A 21,424-nucleotide genomic window follows, 5' to 3' on the forward strand; every position below is an offset into this window, starting at 1 on the left:
ACATCAGTGACAAGTGGTGTCCCCTTGAGGTCTGTACTGGGACCAAGTGCTGTTTAATATCTTCATTAAGCACATTGGTAGAGTGCATCAAGTGCACCCTCAGCGAATTTGCAGATGACACCAAGCTGCGTGGTGTGGTTGACACATCAAAAGGACAGGATGCCATCCAGAGGAACCTAGACAGGCTGGAGAAGTGGGCCTATGAGAATCTCGTGAGGTTTAACAAGACCAAGTTCAAGGTGCTGCACCTGGGTTAGAGCAACCCCTGGTATCAGCACAGGCTGTGGGATGAACTGATGGAGAACAGCCCTTGGGAGGACTTTGGGGTGCTCATGGATGAGAGGCTGGACACGACCCAGCAATGTGCATCTGCACCCCAGAGAGCCAAACGTGTCCTGGGCTGCATCCAGAGCAGCGTGGCCAGCAGGGCAAGGGAAGGGATTCTGTCTCTCTGCTCTGCTCTGCTGAGAGCCCACCTGCAGGGCTGCATCAGCCCTGGGGTCCCAGCACAGGAAGGACATGGACCTGCTGGAGCGAGTCCAGAGAAGGCCACCAAGGCAATTAGAGGGATGGAGCAGCTCTTGTACAAGGAAAGACTGAGGGAATTGGGCTTGTTCAGCTTGGAAAAGAAAAGACTTCAGGGTGACCTAATTGCAGCCTTCCAACATCTGAAGGGAACCTGAGAGAGGGACTATTTACAAGGGGGAATGGATTCAAACTCTCGTGAGTAGGTTTAGATTAGATATTAGGGAAGAAATTATTTACTGTGAAGGTGAGGAGGCACTGGCACAGGTTGCCCAGAGAAGTTGTGGATGCCTCATCCCTGAAAGTGTTCAAAGCCAGATTTGTTGGGGCTCAGAGCAGCCTGGTCTAGTGAAATACATCCCTGCGCATCTCAGGGGGTTGGAACTATACCATCTTTGAAGTCCCTTCCAACCCAAATCGTTCTGTGATTCTGTCTTTTCTCTGTGTCATTTGGAAAGGTCCGCTGCCAGGGAGTTGCAAATCCCTGTGACAGCACTGGTGTGCATCAATACGTATTTGCCAACACAGCCTCATGTCTTTGAGAGCTTGATCTAAAACGAACATTTGTGATCGAACTTTAAGCTTGCAAATACTCGAAGTCGTGCACGAGTACTTGTGCGGGTAGAGTGACAAAACCCCGTTTGCAGCTGCCGTGTTTTCGGTCCCTCCCAAGGTCCAGCAGCTCCGCTCCCAAGAGCTGCGAGAAATCTGCGGGAAATGGCGGGGTTGTGTCTGCCTTGTTTACGACTCTCGGGGTCCGCCCGTCTCCCGTGCTACCTTCGGAAGGGAAGGAGCGCCGGGAGGGCGGCCGGGGGCAGCGCCACGTCGCACCTCCGGCCCGGGAAGGAGCGGGGCGGGGGCGGCGGTGCCACCGCTGCGCTCCGGACTGCACAGCCCCGCGGCGGGCGGGGGGAGCCGGCGCCGGGGCTGCTCCTCCCCCGTCCCGGGTGGGAGCGCTTCATCCACGTTTGCAAGTTTGCAGCGGCGGGAGGAGGAGGAGGAGGAGCGGGCGGGCCGGGGCGGGCAGCTTTTCTGCCTTCCCTCTTTTCCTTCCCTCCATTCCCTCCCTTCCCTCCATCCTCCCTTCCTGCCCTCCCCGCCGAGCGCGCCCTGCGGCTGCCCCGCTCGCTGCGCTCCATGGCGGGGCCGGCGGCCGTGCGGCGGCGGGGCCCGGGCTGCGGCTCGCTGCTGCTGCTGCTGCCGGCGCTGCTGGAGAGCTGGGCGGCCTGCCAGGCGCCGCCGGTGCCCGCCGCCGAAACCCCTGCGGACGGCACCGAGCTCGGCGTCGAGAGGCGCTTCGTGCCCGAGAGCTGCCCGCGGGCCGTGCGCCCTGGGGACTTCGTGCGCTACCACTACCTCGGCTCCTTCCCCGACGGCACCCGCTTCGACTCCAGGTCTGGCACAAGCCCGACCTTCGTTGGGAGGGAGAGCAGGGGAGCGAGAGGTGCTGTCCCCCACGAGGGTGGTTTTTCGTGCTGGGTGGAGGTTCGATTCGGGTTCCTCTGTTTTTCCCAGCAGTGCCCCGTCGGCGCTTTTGAGGTGACCGGTCGGAAGCAGGTCAGCGGCAGGATGGGCAGTGTCGTACATGCGGGACCTACAGATCACCATGGCAAGATGCCTTTGAAATATGAAGGGCAGAGAGCTGGGGTGTGACCGCTGGGGTCATGGGGCAAGACCTCTGTAGTGGCTGGGTCCAGTAGTTTGCTTGCCCTCGTGGATTCCTAGCACGTTCGTTCAGCTGCTTTTCCAAGGCGTTGAATAGGAGTTTTCTGCTCCAAGAGTGAAGACCGTAAGGTTATTCAGCTACCCTTAGCCCGGTAAACAGGAGTGTATGTGGTATCACAGTCTCTCACAGCAGTGATTTCCTGCCCGATTCATTCTGTACATTTCCTATGTTTTCTCCAGGCTCAAACCTACTCGAATACGATTGGTTCTGAGTCATTATCCTTGCCGGGAATACAGGAATTATCAGGCTGTACTTACATAGAATTTTTTGGATACTTTATCCTTTAATAAATGTGACCTATGTACAGTGAAGTGCCTGGCTGCTTTCCTGCTGTTATTTTAGGATCAGGAAGCCTAAATAGTGGGATCAGGAGATTGGGAAGGATGCTGCTACTGCTGCCAGCTTATTTGTTTTTTCTTACTTCATTCATTGGCACTGATCAAAGTATTATTTAGAAAGATAAAGCAAAATGTATTTACAGTAATCCTGGTAATCTCCCTTGTGCTCCAAGGAAAATCTACAGCCTTAGGGAAATAACTGTCTTTCAAAGCTCAGTTCTCCCTCTGGAGCTGTCTGTAGTTAGTGTGCCAGTAGTGCCATACAACCAGCACTTTTCTGACTAAAATGTGGGATGTGATAGCTGGCACTTCAGCTGGTGTTGGTGCAGTTTCCGTGAAAAGGCACAGTGCAGATTTTCAAAATTCACAGGCAGTGAATCCATTGGCAACTGATAGGCTTGGAACATAAATCTTTGCTGTGGGTGTGAGGACACACAAAGGCAGCATCCTCGTGGCTTATTTTATAAATATGTGACAATGGGAAACCTGGCCACGTGTTCAAAGTGTGTTTCTGATTCCTGCATGTGCATTGAGGCAGGGCACCTGGAGGGGCTGCCCAGGTGCTGGCTCTCGTTTTAGTTCCTGGTCATTTCGGTCTGAATTACGTGGGGCAGGAACAGATTGGGCAGAACTGTACAGCATTTATCTCATTGGATCCTCTAAATATTACTAAATAAGCAGTAATGGTGATAGTCTAGTCCAACTTGGATATTTTTGTAGCTGCCTTCATTTCAAATGGGTGCAAAATATTAGGTTTGTTCAGCTTGGGATTTTTTCTAGATGGCAACTCATATTGGTGTACATTTTGTTATTCACTATGATCCTTTTTAAGACTGGTGACAGTGTTTAATCATATTCAGACATGGAAAAATAGGAGTGTTTTGTCTTCTGTGGGTTAATGCAAGAAATATTCTGGAGTGTTTGTTCTAAAATCTTTGGTGTTCCTTGCCTATGAGTTAAAGAGATTTAGTCAATTTATATAAAAATAAGCCAATTTTCTTATCTGTTTTTTGTTTGCTTCCTTTTTTTAAAAAAAGTTTATGAGCATGCTTAGCAGCATCATTTTAATCAAACACTATTATGAAATCAGTCTAGAAAATACTTTAGATGTTGACCTAAGGGCAGTTTTGCTTTGTTCCTTCTTCAGCTCTTGAAAATATTCTTGAGTTTTAAAATTAATTTTCTGTATTTCCAAGGAGCAGGTAGCAAAACTGCTCCTCAAGTTACCAGGCTGTTGACAAAGTCTTACTAATCATGACTGTGCTACACAAATTACCATATTATTGTCATTGGTTGTTTATATTTTTTTTCCTCAGCATTGGCAGTTTTTATTTCAATAGGCATAAAATGATTCTCATTTAAAAGTCTGAATTTAGTTGCCTAGTCATCTACTATTAATTTGGTCAATTCCACTAATGGAAACAAATTTTGCTTAGTTTTAAGGAATCTGCAAAGTCAGTCCTGCAAAGCTGCGTGGTCTGATCACTGCTTTGTTCAGTTCTCTGCTTTGCATCAAAGTTCTCTTAATTGTACATTTATTTTACTCAAAAGAAAGCTCTTCTGTTCTGAGTCCATCCCAGATGTATTGCCAAGCTTTGTCAATTGCTACAAAATACCATTCGGAGGGTTTCTTAGAACCTATTATATTACTAGTCTTAACATCTAAATTATGGTTTTGTGTGTATAATAGAATTTGTCAGGGCCTAATTTAAATATTTTCCATCCTTTACTGGGAGTGGGAATACTACTGCAACTGAAAGTGAATGCTCAGTAATAGAGGGTTGTCTACTTTAAGAGAAATGTTTGTCAGAAGGAAAAAAAAAAAGATGGAGCAAACAGAGAGTTCACTCAGTAAAATATTTGAGAGATGCGAGGCTGTGGGACTGTTAGGAGGCTCAGTATGTTGTGGAAGTGATGTGTACAGTCTTGGAAGGAAAGTTTGACATCATTTCCCTAGGGATGTCTAGCTACTGGCTGCTTTCCAGAATTTTAGCATGCAAAAGGCAAAAGCCTTTTTTTTTCCTCCCCCCAGGTCCGACTTTTATATATATAAATGTAAAAAAAAAAGTCCTTGAAATTATAAAAGGGATTTAGGAAAACGGAAGTTGTAAAAGTTTAAAAATAAGCATGAAGCTTTTGAGGTGCTTCTTGACATGTGTTTTTATACTGCTTCAAGAAGTTCAATTACAGTAATTCAGGCACATCAAAGTGGGGTCATTGTGCAGATTTAAGATTTAAGGTGGCCGAATGAACCATGTAATACAGTGTTCTGCTGTGGTAACACTGCTGTTCTCCATCTCCTCTCTAGAAAATAGAGTAATTTAAGCATATTTTTTTTTCCTTTTGAATATTCATGTATTATCACAGAGGAGAATAATTTGTTTCTTGATTTTTGGTCTGGCAAACCTGCCATTTGAAACATGTCACTGTGCTTTAACTGAGTGCTGTGAAAGTGGAGGAGAAAATAAACCTGTTGGCAAACCTCACAGCTACTACTTAAAAAGCATCTTTTCTCTCTCCCTTTCTCCCACAGAGATTGGAAGTGTGATTTTCACATTGTAAAGCTTTTAGGTCTTACATAATATTTTTGTGATGTTGCTGACTGAAATCAATATGCCGAGATCCTACCGTGGGAGCAGTTATCCTTTCACATCTCTTTTCCTTTTCTTCCCTAGTTTTCCAGTGCTGCTTTTAATGTTAGTGTGTGAATTAGCTGAATGTAGTTCTGGCCTTCATGTGCCTGTAGTACCCATTGCACTCTGCTAGAATGTGTTTCAGATGGGTGATGGGCAGTGGACAGAAGGAGAACTGTGTTGATGTCTCAGGAACACCGTGGATTTGCCCTTTCCTTTAGGAGCGCTGATCCTTTAGGACTGATAAAGTTATTCTAGTGGGGCAAGAGAGAGACAAGGTGTAAATGAATCGCTAACATTCTTTGCTGCTTTTCCCCCTTCAGCTATGACAGGGGATCCACGTTCAATGTGTTTGTGGGCAAGGGTCAGCTCATTGCTGGCATGGACCAAGCTCTGGTGGGCATGTGTGTGAACGAGCGCCGCTTCGTGAAGATTCCCCCCAAGCTCGCCTACGGGAGTGAGGGCGTCCGTAAGTACAGCACAATTTTAAACCAAAATTGTGGCTTTGCAGTGCTGCACAAGGTCTTGTCAGTTCCAAAAGTATCTTTGTTCTCAGAGAGGAAACAAATGCTAACTCAAGATAGTTTGCCTGATGGACAGCTGTGATAAGAGTTCATCTTGCCAGATTTCTGCCCCATAAATATCTGCAGCAACGGCAAGGGGCCAAGGAGTTGTAAGCACACCAGGAGATAAGGTGTGCATTATGCAGCATTTTTAGGGTAGGCATGGATTGGTTCCTTTTCGCTGGTACCTTGTGTAAAAAGGGAAAGCAAACTGTGTGTGTGTTTTGCTTTTGCAGCTGGTGTGATCCCCCCCAATGCTGTGCTCCATTTCGACGTGCTCCTGATAGATCTGTGGAACTCGGAGGATGAAGTGCAGGTTCAGACCTACTTCAAACCTGAGAAGTGTCCTCGGACAGTCCAGGTGTCTGACTTTGTACGGTACCATTACAATGGGACATTCTTGGATGGGACCCTGTTTGATTCAAGGTATGCAGCTGGGTTGTGGGTCTTTGGGTAGTTTAATAGGTATCTCATCCTCATTTGCTCCCTTTTTACCTGTGTTACAATTAATGCTAACTGCCCAGAAACACAGGAAATGACATCTGGCATTGGGTGTGTTAGTAATTTTTTCAGGGATTATAGGATAGCAGTACTGACTCAAACCAATAAAAATGTCCATTATTTCTTCGTGCGCATTACCAATCCAGATGCTTTTTTGAATTTTAAATTTCATTCCCTATATGTATATTACTATTTATTGAAGTCAGTTAAAAGTCTCTATAACCAGTATAGCAGTTCAGATTAGATGCAAGTTTTGTAAATTTAGCAGGGTTTGTAATGAAAGTGAGCCACTAACACTTTCATACTGAGATTTTACGTGTACAGCATCTGTGCTTCATTAGAACCCAGTGGAAAATGATGCTTTAGTAACAGCTGCCTGAGAGCCACTTTCCAAAGCCTCTGTGAGGTTCCTGACATAGCTAAGCACTCTGGAAAACTTCCCAGCCAGCCCTTGGCAAATGAGGGACTGATACTCTTGGACTAGCAAGTTGTGAGCTACACTGTGCAGAGTATGTGAATTTAAAGGTTCATATTGTTCTTTCCTGTGCCAGTCTGACATTTGGTTGTGATTTTTTTCTCCTTTCTCATGTTTAGCCACAATCGGATGCGAACTTACGACACCTATGTGGGGATTGGATGGCTGATTCCTGGCATGGACCAGGGGCTCCTGGGAATGTGCGTAGGGGAGAAGCGCATTATCACAATACCGCCCTTCCTGGCGTATGGAGAGGATGGAGATGGTAAAAGTTATTCCTTTAGTTGTTCCTCTTTTTTTTTTCAATCCCAAGTCATGCATGTTTTGAAACAAATTTTCTGTATTTTAAATTTATGGGCAGCATTATTACCCTGTTCAGCGAGACACTACTTAACAACTTAATATTGTTGATACAGCTGTAGTGTTTATATACTGAAATTTTATTTCACTCAGGGCATACAATCTGTGATTAATGTCTAGTGGCACCAAAAACTTGAAGAAGGTGACTATATAATCCTTTTAGACTGTCACAGAAAGGAGAAAGAAATTAAGAAAAAATATGTTAAATGTATTTTTAATTCCAGATGGGTTTTGTTGTGTTTTTTTAACAAATGCTCTAGTGATAACTACAAAATAGATTGTCTTGTGAGACTGTGCAGCCTGCAGATTATACATAGACATCCCCATGTTGAATTACAGTTGTGACTTTTACTTATATATACTTTCTATACTATATATATATATACTTTCTCTGCTCTGGTGTTTAAGGATGTGTTTGTGATGTGTGAGGTTTCATACCCTTTCTGTGGCTCCGTTGCCATTAACTGTGAGGCTGAAAAGGCCTTTGTTTTCAGTGAGGCTCTGCCATCACTGTGGGAATAGAAGGAAATTACTCAGTTGGAGAATTCAGTGAAAAAAACCAAACCTGAACCAATAAAGCACTGACTAGAAGCAAATTTGCAGACAGACCTGGATAAATTACAGCACTGACAATCACCAGCCATATGAAATTAAACAAACTGGATTCTGCACCTGGGATGGGGCAACCCTGGTTGTGTGGAGAGACTGGGGAATGGGAGGCTGGAGAGCAGCGCCATGGGAAGGAACCTGGGGCTCCTGGTCTATGGCAAGCTGAACATGAGTCAGCAGTGCCCTGGAAGTCAGGAGGGCCAAGTGTGTCCTGGGGGACATCAGGGACAGCATCACCAGCCAGGCAGGGGAGGGGATTGTCCTGCTCTGCTCTGCTCTGCACTGGGGCAGCCTCACCTCCAGTGCTGGGGGTTTTGTATTTTAGCACCTCCAGTTTGGGGTGCTAAAATATAAGGAAGACATGAATCTATTGGAGAGAGTCACAGGGCGAAGGTGCTTGAGGGGAAGCCGTGCAAAAAGCAGCTGAGATCACTTGGGTTGTTCATCGTGGAGAAGACTGAGGGGAGACCTCACTGCAGTCTGCAGCTTCCCCACGAGGGGAAGAGGAGGGGTAGGCATTCTTCTCTGGTGACAAGTAACAGGACCTCTGAAGTTGTGTCAGAGGAGGTTTAGATTGGATATTAGGAAGAGGTTCCTCACTCAGAGGGTGGCTGGGCACTGGAACAGGCTCCCCAGGGAAGTGGTCACAGCACTAGCCTGATAGAATTCAAGAAATGTGTGGACAACGCTCTCAGGCCCAAGGTGTGACTCTTGGCCAGGAGTTGGACTGATAATTGTAGTGAATCTCTTCCAACTCAAGTAATCTATGATTATAATTTATTTTGGAAGGGGAGGTGCTTGATGTTTGGCAGTACGTTACTTTTTTTCAACAAACATGTTTAAGCTTCTGCTAGAACACCTGCTGTTTCTTAACAATTTTCTGCCCTAACACTATTATAGGTAAGGAGATTCCTGGCCAAGCTTCCCTTGTCTTTGATGTGGTTTTGCTGGATCTGCATAACCCCAAGGATGGCATTGCTATTGAGAACCAGCTTGTGCCTGAATCCTGTGAGCGGAGAAGCCAGACAGGAGACTTTCTGCGATACCACTACAATGGCACACTTTTGGATGGCACATTGTTTGATTCCAGGTAACCAAAACATTCAACTCCACAGACTGCATTTCCAGTTTGACTGCTCTGTTGTGTCCATAATATGCTCAAGCACAGTTCTTTGCTTTTTCTTCCTTTTATGAAAATTTTAAGTGGACTTTAAGTGGACTTTTGAAAATTTTAAGGGGAGTCTTTTTAAAAGACTCATAGAAAACTTTTTCATATGGGAAGGAAAAGAACTCTTTTGTACCATGTCATTGTCACAGACGCCATCTAGGGGTAGTGGCCCACCCAGTGAAGCCAAGTGCTTTAGGCACACAAGCCTGAAGATTTTTTTCCCCATAGGGTTAATCTGCCAAATAGGTAATACCACTGAAGACAGAGAAAATAAATATGATTCCATTTTATGTCCTGAGAATTGTGAGTCAGTGTGCTAGTGGCTAGTGAGGTTTATAATACTTATACGTGGAAACCGTTTGCATTTTGAAGGCTGATGTCTTTCAGAACTGAGTTATGGGTTTGCAGAATTCAGTCTGAGGAGTTTTCTGTGATAAAGGAAGGGGGATTACTGTGACAATAAATTCAAAGCTCTGTGGGAACATGAGCCTCGTGTACAGAATCATATGAATAATACCCTTGTAGATTTCTGTGACTTTGGTTGTTTTCAGTGGTACAGTGCTTTACTATCCTACTCCAGCTTTCAGAACAGCTGGCTAAAAGGAGGTGAGAGTGAGCCAATGTAAAATGTTCTACAAAATAAGCTCAGAGAAAAATGTTTAGCAGTACTGCAACAGCCATCTCTGTAGACCTTGATTTGCAGTTTGTGAAGGCTTATAAGTTAAGAACTCAAAGCTTATCCACAGTGTACCAATTTCTCTTTTTTGAGATATGAGTATCTTCTCTAGCAACTAATCAATTTTTGAAAATAGCTGTAGTATTTTTATGAGGGTTGCTGTCAAGAAATAGTAATAAATGCTTTGTAGACAGCAGCCTCTGCATCATTCTGAAGTGCTGAGAGTTGTTAGAGAGCCTGTTCACTAAAACATGGTTTCCTGACCTCCTGCAGAATTCATAAATGAAGAAATAGAGCAGCTAACAATAGGGATTGAAAACCCTGGAGCTAGCCAGGATAAGTTTTTCACTGGTACAGGGAACATGCCAAAAGCTCTGCAAATGGCTGGGTTTGAGAGCTCTAATAATATTTTCCTTTGCCTTTTTACTCTGAAATATTCGGCTGCAGAACTGCCCTGGGCAGCTCAGCCAAGGCTGTCTGGACTTGGAGCAGTTGAATAAACCTCGGAATTACATCAGGGCCTGGTCTTGTACTGGTTTAGTTCTTTCCTAGAGCTACCTTGTAAAGATGAATTAAAGCCTTTCTGCCTTCTCCTTCTTGGGCTGTGCCTTTGTGTAACATGCTTTGAAGAAAGGCAGAAGACAGTCATGGCCATGTAAGAAACATCATTTTTGTTGTAGCCTTGTTTTATTCTATCATGAGGTAGTGAAGCAAGTCCTTCAGCCTGTGTGTTAAGTGGCTGGCTTAGGTTTTGTTGTCATGACTCATTTTAATGTTGAGCTTCCCAGGAGAGCTTATTTATCCCACCTGCTCCTTCTGATAGTTGAACTACATAGCTGTGGTTGCAAAATGAGGTAGTCTGCAGGGTGTCTCATGAAAATGAAGCACTTATCAACCATAGCTAGTTGATAAGTGCTTATTAAAGTAGTGTCAGGGCAGAGGAAATTTTAAAGGAGTAAACCATTTTTTTAATTTCAATTACTTGTCAAAACCTGCTTTCTGTTTCATTAAAAAGACATGAATAATTGTGATTTTTCTTTCTAGATACAGTAGAAATGAATTTGCAGATTTGCTGGCTGTTCACTAGCTAGGGTCTCACTGCTGGGTAATCAGTGACCCGTGTGTCACTGAGTGATGAAACCTGGTGGCCTGGATTCAGGGAACATAGTTCCTTTGTGCCTCCCTGGTGCTGGTTAATGACTGTGTGTTTGACCTTAACTGCTTTAAGAATTGTGTTGCAGAGCTATTGCAAGAGCCCATGTTTTCTTGAGTACACCTGACACTGCTGAAATGCAAATATTTCAAATATTTTCCATAGTTATTCCCGAAACCGTACATATGACACCTATGTTGGGAAAGGTTATGTGATTGCTGGAATGGATGAAGGTTTGCTAGGGGTATGCACTGGTGAAAAAAGAAGAATAATAATCCCCCCTCATCTTGGATATGGAGAAGAAGGGAGAGGTGAGCTTGGCTTTGCATTCAAGTCTTCTGTAGTTAAACCTTTATTGCTTAGTTAATCTACGTGTATTTTCATTTTTCTGGAATTTGAAAGGTTTATGAATTAGTTCATTATTTTGTGGGTATCAAACTGACAAGAAATCATCCAGAATTTGCAGGATTATTTTGATTAGCTGAATAGGTAGGACATTAAAATACAGAACAATCTCACATGTAACTGGTAGCCTGAGCTCATTTGGGTAATTGGTGTTTCAGGCAGACTGGTACTTGGATGCCAGGAGCTCTGCAGTGTGAGATCTTCCTTCCTGCATGTCTTAAACTCTTTCTCCTGAGGGAGTCCATCATGCAAAGTTTTCTTCCCCATTCCTTCCACAGCCACAGTTTTTGTGGACTTGTAAGCCACCTCTGTAAATGGTGGATGCATGTAACAACAGTGAAGTAACCATGTATGTGTAACGTACAATTAACATTTCTTTGGGAAAACTCATTGCTACCTAAACAGATTGCTGGGAGAGGCTGAATGTGATAACCCTTCCAGCTGATCCTAGTGTTGTGGCTGGTGTTTCAAAAAGTGCCTCCTGGGATGTTACTTGGATAAGTGGTTTAGGAAAAAAAGCCTTTCTTCTGGGAATGCAAGTTCTGTGCTGCAGATTTGGAATTAGACTCCTTTACTGACAAACCCCAATCCTAGGCCTGGATGTGTTTTGTTAATCCTGGTAATGCACATAATCCTGGTAAGAGGGGGAAGAAGTTGCCTGCTTTTAGGGTATCTTAAGGAACTGTAACTCTTTACATATAATGATGTTCCTTGAAGCAAGAGCTCTTGAGAATTTTGATGATCAATATTGAATTGATACATGAAACACAAATGAGTTATTTAGGATAGTCACAGGAAATACATGGTTATTGCCTCATTTGTGGATAATTTTAAAATTCAGGGTAACAAAAGTTTTTCTTTCACCACTGAACTGAGTGCATGCTTAGCGCTTTCCCACTGGTTGTCTTTCCTACACTGGATGCAGCTTGCATCTGTCACATCCTTTAATTCTGAATGAGAAGAGCAGAATGACTCAGCAGCAGGCACAGCAGGAATGCATATTCCTACAGGGTACAGTACCTGGACATCATCTGCCTCTTTGGGTACCATTTCTTTCTCTGTTTGCCTGATGTGCTTCCTGTTTAGGAAAGATTCCAGGATCTGCAGTGCTGGTCTTTGACATCCACGTGGTGGACTTCCACAACCCCTCAGATTCCGTCAGCATCACCGTTCACTACAAACCCTCCAACTGCACCGTGCTCAGCAAGAAGGGGGATTACCTGAAATACCACTACAATGCTTCCCTCCTGGATGGAACCCTGCTGGACTCCACGTAGGTATTTGGTGAGGAGAATGCTCCCAGCAACAGTGAAGGCAAGAATGAATTCCCTGCACAGCAAACTAGCAGGGAGTAAGGCGTGGTGGTGTTCTCAGGGGTGCCAGGACAAGGGAGGAGATGAGAATGTTGACTCCGTGTTTCAGAAAGCTGATTTATTATTTTATTATATATATTATATTAAAACTATACTAAAAGAATAGAAGAAAGTATTTAATCAGAAGGCTTGAAAGGAAAGGAATGATAAAATCTTGTGACTGACCAGAGAGTCTGAGCCAGCTGGACTGTGATTGGCCATTAATTAAAAACAATCACGTGAGACCAATCAAAGATGCACCTGGTGCATTCCACAGCAGCCGAGAATCATTGTTTAAATTTCATTTCTGAGGCCTCTCAGCTTCTCAGGAAAAAAAAATCCTACCAAAAGGATTTTTCATAAAATGTGTCTGTGACAATAAAGATTTATTTTTTTTAACCAAATGTTTATGTCAAATGTATTTTTCTCTTTATGGCTGCCTGCCAAAGGTACATAGGAGGAGGAGAATTTAAAGACAATCTGTCGTAGCATAATGAGAGAACCAAGAACAAAAAGGATGTAGGAGTGTGTTGGAGAAGAACGTAAACAGTATGTGTGGAGTGATGAAACGTGTTGCATGGCATTCTGTTTAAATGGGCCAGTTCAGGTGTCTGGGTGAGTCATGCCAGGGCAACACAGGTCTCACCATGAATGAACTGTGCAGGTTTATTCGGTTTCTTGGGTAGCATTTGTGCTCTGTACTGATTCAGTGCTCCTGAGAGAGGTCTGGTAGGGCTACTTGTTGTGGTATTGTTAAAGATGCCTTGAGTGTAGTTTACAGTAAATGGTCACTTGTCATGTCTGTGGCACACAGTGCTGCTCCTGTGTTGTAGTGTGGTTTTAAGTGTCAGCATGGAATAACTATCAGAGGCCTTGATTGTAACTGTGAGAATCTTGTGCCTTTTCCTCCTCTCTCTTGGCAGGAGATGTATGAGGGAAGCAAAGATTGCTCCAGTCTGTCTCGTGTAGCACTGAAGTGAGCCTGGCACACAGCTACAAGAGTATTTCTGTTAGCTTCCTGTTCTTTTGCCTTAATCTTCGGAATAGTGCAAGTCATCCAAACAATATTTTATTTTTTGGAAGGGAAGTTGGGAAAAGCTATTTTTAACCAGGTTATAATTAACACAGGAAGTAGCTCATGGGTTTCACAGTGTACACAATAGCTTGCAGAGCTGAAAAGCTGCCCTAATTTGGAGCACGTGGTGCAATGCTGTAGGCAAGGATGTATACAAGTGATGTGTTTGGATTCAAAACAGTTTATATGTCAGGAGTGCTCAATTTCCATTTTGTAGCTGGAACCAAGGGATGTCGAGACTGTCTCACTCACAGCAGTTTTTGGAGAATGAAAGATTGTGAATCATGTGCTCCTGATTTTAAGGCTGACCTCTTAGCCACTGAATTGTTTTCTTTCCAAATAATACTCTGTTGTACAAGCATGTCCTGCAGAGGCACAGCCAAGCCAAATAACCAAAGAAAGGCAACCAATAGAATAAAGAGCCTTAATGCTGCATACTCTACCTTTAGAATCACAATATATGTTTGACTTTTGGGCTTTTAACTGGTGATATTTTCTAATTTTAGAAATTAGCCACGGGCAGCAGGATATAATTCAAAATTTAATAGGGTTAAATAGGAGTAGTAGTGATTATTTGTGTTAATAGCTACTACATTATAGTGACTGATTTCATTAAAGAGATGACTGATCCATGAGAATGCACTCAGATCCCTCTATGGAGTTGGTGGTCCTGGGATGAATGTACGTCTGGAATTCTTACATCTGCTGAGAAGTCCAATTACAACAGTTAAAAACATGGGAAAGGCAAAAGTCCTTATTTCAAGATAAAATACCTTGGGGTTGTAATTGGCATGATTAATGATTTTAATTGGATTTCATCCAAGAAGCCTATAATTTTAGTGCCAGAGGACATGTCAGCAGCAGAGACTTGTCTGTTTGGTGCTGGCTGTAACTTGAGAACAACTTCAGGTAACTCTTTGGTAGAATAAAGCATTGGGTATTAAGTTAATTTTTGGCAATGACAGGACACTACTAGAAACTGCTCCTTCTGTGGTAACTTTGAACAACAGAAATTTCCTACTTTATGTTGATTTTTTTTTTTTTCATTTTTCCTTACTTTCCAGACACAGCCTTGGCAAGACCTACAACATAGTTCTGGGATCTGGTCAGGTGGTGTTGGGGATGGACATGGGCCTTCAGGACATGTGTGTCGGGGAACGACGGACAGTTGTTATCCCGCCTCACCTCGGCTATGGAGAGCATGGAGTTGGTGAGTGCACACCCACTTAGCCTCTCTAGAGTGACTGAAACACAGGCATGCGTGCTTTATTGGCTGCTTGAATGGGGATGTTTTAGAGGTTTTTCATGTCCTTATTTTAGACATTCCCCTCCTCCCTGTTTCCCTGTGGGCATGCTGCCTGTGTTGCATTTCAAACCACGCTGTTGCTGTGGCCAACAGAGAGACCATCGGAGTACAAAAGGCAGCACGTGTCCCCAGTGATGTTGCTTTGTCAGAACAGAAAGCTCCAGGCAGTCTGGTGTTGCAGAGGGATGCAAACACTGTTTTCCATGGCAGGGAGTTGGGTGCTTGTGTGTGGACATGCAGCATGTTATTGAGGAGACAGAGCCCTAGGGGACTGGTCAGCCCTAATATGTTAGGAAATTCAGAAGATACATAAACTGGGTGTAAGATGTGAAACAGTGTATTGGTGCAGTTAAAACTCCAACACAAATACATTTTGAGGCAGCTTTAGGGCTTTAAGTCTTACAAATTTTTAATGATGTGGACAGCAGTAATAAAAATAATGATATAGAGTGACAAGAACTTTTATGTCCAGATACGTTGTTTCTGGTCTTGCTTGTTAAAAGGTTTGAGGGAAAGGAGTCTATCATGAGATCACCAAGATCACCAAATTCTGATGTGTATGGAAACAGTTGCATAAGTTGCTGGGTTCTTTGAATAGCTCCAGAACAGTTTGTAGTTTATAAAGGCTATCAGGCATCACGTGCAGAGCTTAATGGAGAATTAATTTGCATTAAGAGATAAGAATGCATTTCCCCTTGTACCTGTCCTCTGTGAAACATTAAGAGTTTACTATATATACAATGTTTTATACAAGATTTTATCTATTATACATTATATGTTATTGCATAGCTATACATAATAAATTGAAAATTTCCTCATAACATGAAAAGTCTGCTGTGTAAGATACCTGTCATAAGTATTTGCCATTGTTCAGGGTACATTTGATAACACATTCTGAAACATTGTATGATTTGTTACTGTGTTGGTATATGCCCAGCTATCTGAAGAAATTGCTTGTTTGCAATTTCTGTCTCTTGCAAGAGGTGAGTTTTCTTTTTCTACACTAAAATAAACTCCTTCCATGGCTTCCCTGAGGTAATATTCCAGGCTGTTGAGTCTCACAGCAGTACGCTGGTACACAGTGTATTGGCAAGATAAAGGAAAATGGATTATTCCCACAAGTTTAGTTTTTGAAAGTAAAAAAAAAAAATGCAGTTTGAATCATCACTTATGGAGTGGTTTGGATTGCAAGGGGCCTTAAAGAACAGCTAGCTCCAAGCCCCCTGCCATGGGCAGACACCTTCCACTAGAACAGGTTGGTCAGGATGCCATCCAAACGTGTTGAACATTCCTAGGAATGGGGCATCCACACTTCTGTGGGCAGTCTGTTCCAGTGCTTCAAGTTTTATTTTGAAAAGTTCCTTTTATGATCAACCTTGGTGAAGTGATCAGGAAGATTTGATGGGCTGGGGATCACACTAGAGAAGTGTCTTTTGGAGCAGGAAGGTAAATTTAATTGTGGATTAAAAGGAAATATCCCCTTCAATGTAAATGAGGATAAATACCCCTCTTTGCCATTTGTTGTGACAGAAGGAGAAGTGCCTGGTAGTGCTGTGTTGGTTTTTGACATCGAACTGCTGGAATTGGTGTCTGGCTTGCCTGAAGGATACATGTTTGTATGGAATGGGGAAGTCTCTCCCAACCTTTTTGAAGAAATAGACCAGAATCATGATGGAGAGGTTCTTTTGGAAGAGGTAAGCTGAGATGATGTAAACACCTGGAGTGGTTCTCTTCGACCACTATCAATGCCAATGTTGAAGGGTGGAGTCTTTCCTTGTTTTCTTCTCTTCTTCTTCTGGAATAGTGTTTGTCATCAAGGGAACAGGAAGGCAAGGTATCAGGTAAAACAAGGCTATTCAGCTTTTGAGTTAAAGAAAAAAGGACAGTAAGAATGGCCAAACTGCATAAGATCATTTTCTGTTGTGGTTTCCTTGGTCAGCAACAAATCCTTAGGGCATAAGTGTAAGAGGCAGAGTTGGTATCCAACATTCCTTTGCTGTATCAGCCTTCTTGGTGTCTGTCTCGGTGTTAATTGGCAGTTTGTGGTGAATTCTTGAGCCAAAGCTGAGCCTGCAGCAGTGCATCCAGGAACTATAAGCTCTTCTGGAGCCTGGCAGTGCCAGTGGCCACTCCTTACACATGTGAATTGTGTGCTGTGCAAAGTTCTTCCCCTTGCTTGCTTGCTTTTAAAATCTGCATTGTGAGGATGTCATTGTGTGCCCCAGTTGAGAGCCACTTGCTTTTGCCACAGCACCCTTGATAAGATAAAATTCTATATGCTCTTTCAAATTCTATTTTTTTAATTCTCTTCTGAAGTCTTCTTTGTCACCTTTATCCTTCTGTTTTGTCTTTTCTTCTTTGTCCCTTCTTTACTCCCTGGAGTGGTGCTGCCTGCCATGCTCACAGGGCAGACTGTGGCCCTGTGGAACAGCATGAAATGTCTTTGAGGATTTAAAAACTAATATGGTAAAATCGAATTCTTGTTTTCTCTTTTCCTAGCACTCTCTTCCACCTCTTTGTTTTCCTTCCTCCATCTTCTCTCTTATGCTTACCTCCACATCTGTCCTTGCAGAGAAGAAAAAAGCTTTTACTGGTTTAGAGAAAGAGGTGGGGTGAGGCTGTTGCTGTCCACATCAGCAATCATCCTTGTGTGTTGCTCCCTCTAAGATGCAGGTGGGTTTTTGTTTTACAGTGAGCTTCATGTATTGTAATCCATGCAGAATTACTGCCCTCCATCTGTATAGAGCTGTTCCTATGTCCAGCTGTCCAACCCATCTTCCTCCTAAATGATGAAAAAGTTTTCTTGTCTTGGGTCCAAGACCCACTGGAATGAGTGAGGAAATCCCTGCTGGGCTCCACAAAGAGTCATTTAACCTCATGTGTCTGTTCTAATTAGTCCAGTTTGGGTGGTAAACTATATAGGGTAGTAACAGTGTCCTGTGTACACTTAATAAGTAGTAAAATGCTGGATGTTCTTAATTTTCAAATATCCTTTTCACTGTGAGCTGTTTTCTTCTCTTTTTCCTCCCTTTTAGTTTTCAGAGTACATCCAAACTCAAGTTGATACTGGCAAGGGAAAATTAGCTCCTGGCTTTGATTTTGAGAAGATTGTTAAAAATATGTTCACCAATCAAGACCGGGATGGAAATGGTAAAGTTACTGCTGAAGAATTCAAGTTGAAAGATCAGGAGGCCAGAGAGGAGCACGATGAACTGTAAAGAAAAGGAGAAAACCAAGAATCCTGAGCTGACCTGCTGTTCAAACATGTGTACCAGAAGGAGTTTTGGCAAGCATGGTTCTGGAAGGAGAGCCCTCGGATAGCCTGTGTCTGCCTCTGCCTGGGTGTGGGTAGGCTGTTAAAACAGGAGCAGATTTTCAGTTGGAATGGTTAGGTATATCTGAAAAAAGTGTTAAGTGCCTCAAGGCGGGGTGTATAGACAGGTAAGGAGTGTCCTGCTGTATGTGGTGCCGTGAACCACATGTGTGTGTGGGGTCTGCTTTTATGCTAAAGATCCAAAGTTCTCATTGAACAATTCACTGTCAGTTGGGTGGATGGTAGAGAGAAAACCTAGCAAGTGCTTTTAAAAGAATTTTAAAAAAGCTTCTGTATCAGAAATATTTGTGTAGGAAAATGAACCAAAATATTCCCCGTAACAATAACCTGTAAAAGTTGTCAGCTGTTGATCCCAGTTCCTTTCAGAAGGCATGAGCACTCTTCCCAGTAAATGAACAAACTCACATGGATTTTTGCCAGCAGAAATTCAGATTTGCAAATTGCAGAAACATGGCTGTGCTATTGCAAAATTTACATAAGCTGTGATTTAAATTAAACAGACCTAGAATTGACACTGTGTATGGGTTTTTACCTCACTTAATAAAAGCTTCCTACCATCTGTACTGTGCTGAATTAGTAACCTTGACTCTTGCTGGCCAGTGTTCCCATCAGTCATTCCAAACCCTTTCTAGTTGCAGCCTCATTTATAGTTTTGTTAGACATTAAATATTAACATACAGGGTCCCAATGCTGTCATAAATACTGGACACAGTTGATTCTGTGTTGGGCTTCTGTCTCCTGTTTTGGGAATTGATAGATTAAGGAGTAAGTACTTACAGTTTAAGCAGCAGAGCAGTCTGCAGTGGCAAACAAACAGACAGACAGTGATAGAACCAAGAAGCAGCCCCATCTGTTTGTGTGTGCTAACGTTGTGGCCCAGCCCTCAGCACAAAGTCAGCCCTGGGAGTGCTGCTCAGGCACTGTGACTCGAGGCAGTCGCCCCCGTTAGCTCGACAAACGCAGCAGAGCTGCTCCCTACTGAATACACCAAACAGACCCATTTTCTGGGAGGCCCTGGGATCCCCCTCCATACACAGCATGCCAGGAGCACAAACACACAGAGTGAGACACTGACAAGGAGGAGTGGGCAGGGAGTTGTGTTTTCATTATAAGCTTTGTGTCTAGTTTCTTGCTTTCCTTGATCTGTACATGTGGGATGTAAGCTCCCTGAGATGCTCTTTCTAAAAATTGGTATTTCAGATGAGAACATTTTGTATTGGTTTTTAATGCAGTTCTTACAAAAAGGGCAGTGAAATATTTTTTTGAGTTTGATACCATTAAATGTTGGATAACTGATCTTTTTGTTAAATAAAATATTGATCAACTATTCAAATTTCTTTTCTTTTGCTGGAGTTTTGGTGGGTTGGGACCATGAGTTGAAGCAGATGCTCTTCCTGCAGCTCTCTTCTCTTGTACACAATAGGCTTACCCTGAATATGTTCAATGCTGCTATTGATGTTCATAAAAATATTTTAAACTATGATTACTGGATGATTTTATACCAGATGTAGAAGTTGTGGCTATCAGGGACAGGCAATTCCATTCCCAAGTGTGGGTCCAGAATGGCTCCTTACCATCTTGTGGAAGCAGCTCTCTCAGCAGACTGTTTTTCCCTTTTGCTTTACTTGGAAGCAGGTTGCTCACTTTTTGCTGTGGTTCAGATGCAATCCCTTCTGTGTGCTGACAAAGCTGAGAGAAGGAGTGGGAAGCAAGTTGTGATTGGAGTACTGCCAGAAGCAGAATTCAATGTGGGAGCAGCTCCTTACTCTGTTCTCGTATGTGCCCTGAAAAAACCAAGTCTGTCTTGTGGATATCCCCCCTCCTTTTGGGGGGATGGAATTCTCTGGTCTTTAAGGTCCCTTCCAACCCAAATCATTCTGTGGTGTCCTGAATTGTTTTGTCTGAGAAAACCTTAGTGAATGAACCTCATTTTTCTGCATGGAGGAACATTCCAGATGGATCCCAGGAGATGGGCTGAAGAGTTCCTGGTAAACCAGGATAACAGAGTTGTCTTCCAGGGCAGATGCAGGAGAAGGAGCAGCACTGAACTGCTGTCAGTTGGTGATCCCAAAAATTGCTGTGCTGGTTTTTTTGGAAGTGCTTGTCACTGATGGGATAGCAGGGATGACTTTACCAGTGCCTCTGGCTAGGGTAAGTACATCTGAAATTCTCATGCCATTGCTCCTTGGGCAAACAAACATGGCTCATGATCCAGCTAAAGATGCTTTTCCTTCAAGAGGAAGTCTTTGTTGCCTCCTCACCTCATCCCTCCAAGCCTGCAGGTTGCCATTTTAGAGATAAGAATGCAGCTTTGGGAGAAATCAGACGCTACAAGGAAAAACTTGCTATAAAATAATGGTGTTTATATGGGGCATTGCCCTGACAATGCCAACAGAGGCCAGGTCTGCCTGGCTGTTTTAGGCTAAACTGCTTAAAATCCAGAATTTCTGATCACTAACATAGACCCAGTTCTTTTCCTTTCTTTTGGCAGCTATTGGCTTCTCCCTTGGAGGAAAGCTTGGGTCCACCTTCCTCTAGGTCAAAGTGTAAAACAGTTTTGTTAAGGAGAAGGCAGCTATTTAGAATTAATCTAGCTATTTACAATTCATCTATTTAGTAGCATTTTGTTGTTAGTATTTATAATTTGCCTATGTAGAATTTATCTATTAGTATCTACTATCTCCTAGTATTTAGAACTTAGCTATTTAGAATTATCTATAGAACCTCTCTATTTTGGATTTATTTATTTATAGAATTAGTATCTAGCTAGTTTTTTACCATACCTAACTGTGATTACTTTATAAAAATAGATGATGGCTCTCAAGGGTCATTAAGCACCAGATGTAACTGGGCTCAGCTAGCGAGGGGCTCTCCAGAGCTCAGGCTGTTTCTGCTCCTCTAATGGAACAGGCAGCTGCTATTCTCAGATCTGGCAGCTGACTGCTGTTAGGAAAGAAGGTGCTGGCAGCCAGGGTTGGCAATTGGTGACCGAATTGTCAGGGGCTCAGTGGAAAAGAAAAGCAACAGGGGTGCGTACCCAGAAAAACCCAGGTATTTATGAATAGTTTTTTCTGTGTGATTTTTGTGTCCTAATTTGATAGCAATGCTTTCTGCTGTGTAACTCCACCTGGTGCGAGTATAACAGACATTGTCCTTAAGTCAGAATTTGCAGTTGTTGAACTTCAATATTATGTTTTTCTTTGTGGAAAAAATATTTGGATTTTC

The 21,424-nt window shown here is 43.2% G+C and overlaps 1 protein-coding gene across 4 annotated transcripts; it reads left to right on the forward strand.

Annotated features, from left to right (window-relative positions):
* The first annotated feature begins 1,304 nt into the window (after positions 1 to 1,304).
* FKBP9 (FKBP prolyl isomerase 9) lies at positions 1,305 to 19,682 on the forward strand. Of its 4 annotated transcripts, none has more exons than XR_012580235.1 (11): positions 1,305 to 1,919; positions 5,546 to 5,691; positions 6,022 to 6,211; positions 6,881 to 7,026; positions 8,631 to 8,820; positions 10,893 to 11,038; positions 12,219 to 12,405; positions 14,624 to 14,769; positions 16,396 to 16,559; positions 17,365 to 17,538; positions 17,901 to 18,040. XR_012580235.1 is itself a non-coding variant. In XM_005485859.4 (10 exons), exons 1-10 carry the CDS (start codon positions 1,663 to 1,665, stop codon positions 18,081 to 18,083), a joined length of 1,755 nt encoding a protein of 584 aa, XP_005485916.2. In that variant the 5' UTR covers positions 1,318 to 1,662; the 3' UTR covers positions 18,084 to 19,682. The 4 variants fall into 4 exon arrangements, 2 of the variants coding, with proteins under 2 accessions (XP_074396397.1, XP_005485916.2); XR_012580236.1 differs by having other exon boundaries at positions 1,310 to 1,919; positions 17,438 to 17,538; XM_005485859.4 differs by lacking the exon at positions 17,365 to 17,538 and having other exon boundaries at positions 1,318 to 1,919; positions 17,901 to 19,682.
* Positions 19,683 to 21,424: the final 1,742 nt, after the last annotated feature.

Source organism: Zonotrichia albicollis, chromosome 1 (assembly GCF_047830755.1).
Source record: "Zonotrichia albicollis isolate bZonAlb1 chromosome 1, bZonAlb1.hap1, whole genome shotgun sequence".
NCBI classification, from domain to species: Eukaryota; Metazoa; Chordata; class Aves; order Passeriformes; family Passerellidae; genus Zonotrichia; species Zonotrichia albicollis.

Excerpts from the sequence above, each read along its gene's own strand:
- FKBP9 (XM_005485859.4), top strand. The coding sequence starts at position 1,663 with ATGGCGGGGCCGGCGGCCGTGCGGCGGCGGGGCCCGGGCTGCGGCTCG. Across the intron at positions 7,027-8,630 it reads GTATGGAGAGGATGGAGATG|GTAAGGAGATTCCTGGCCAA; the intron begins GTAAAAGTTATT and ends ACACTATTATAG. Across the intron at positions 11,039-12,218 it reads ATATGGAGAAGAAGGGAGAG|GAAAGATTCCAGGATCTGCA; the intron begins GTGAGCTTGGCT and ends CTTCCTGTTTAG.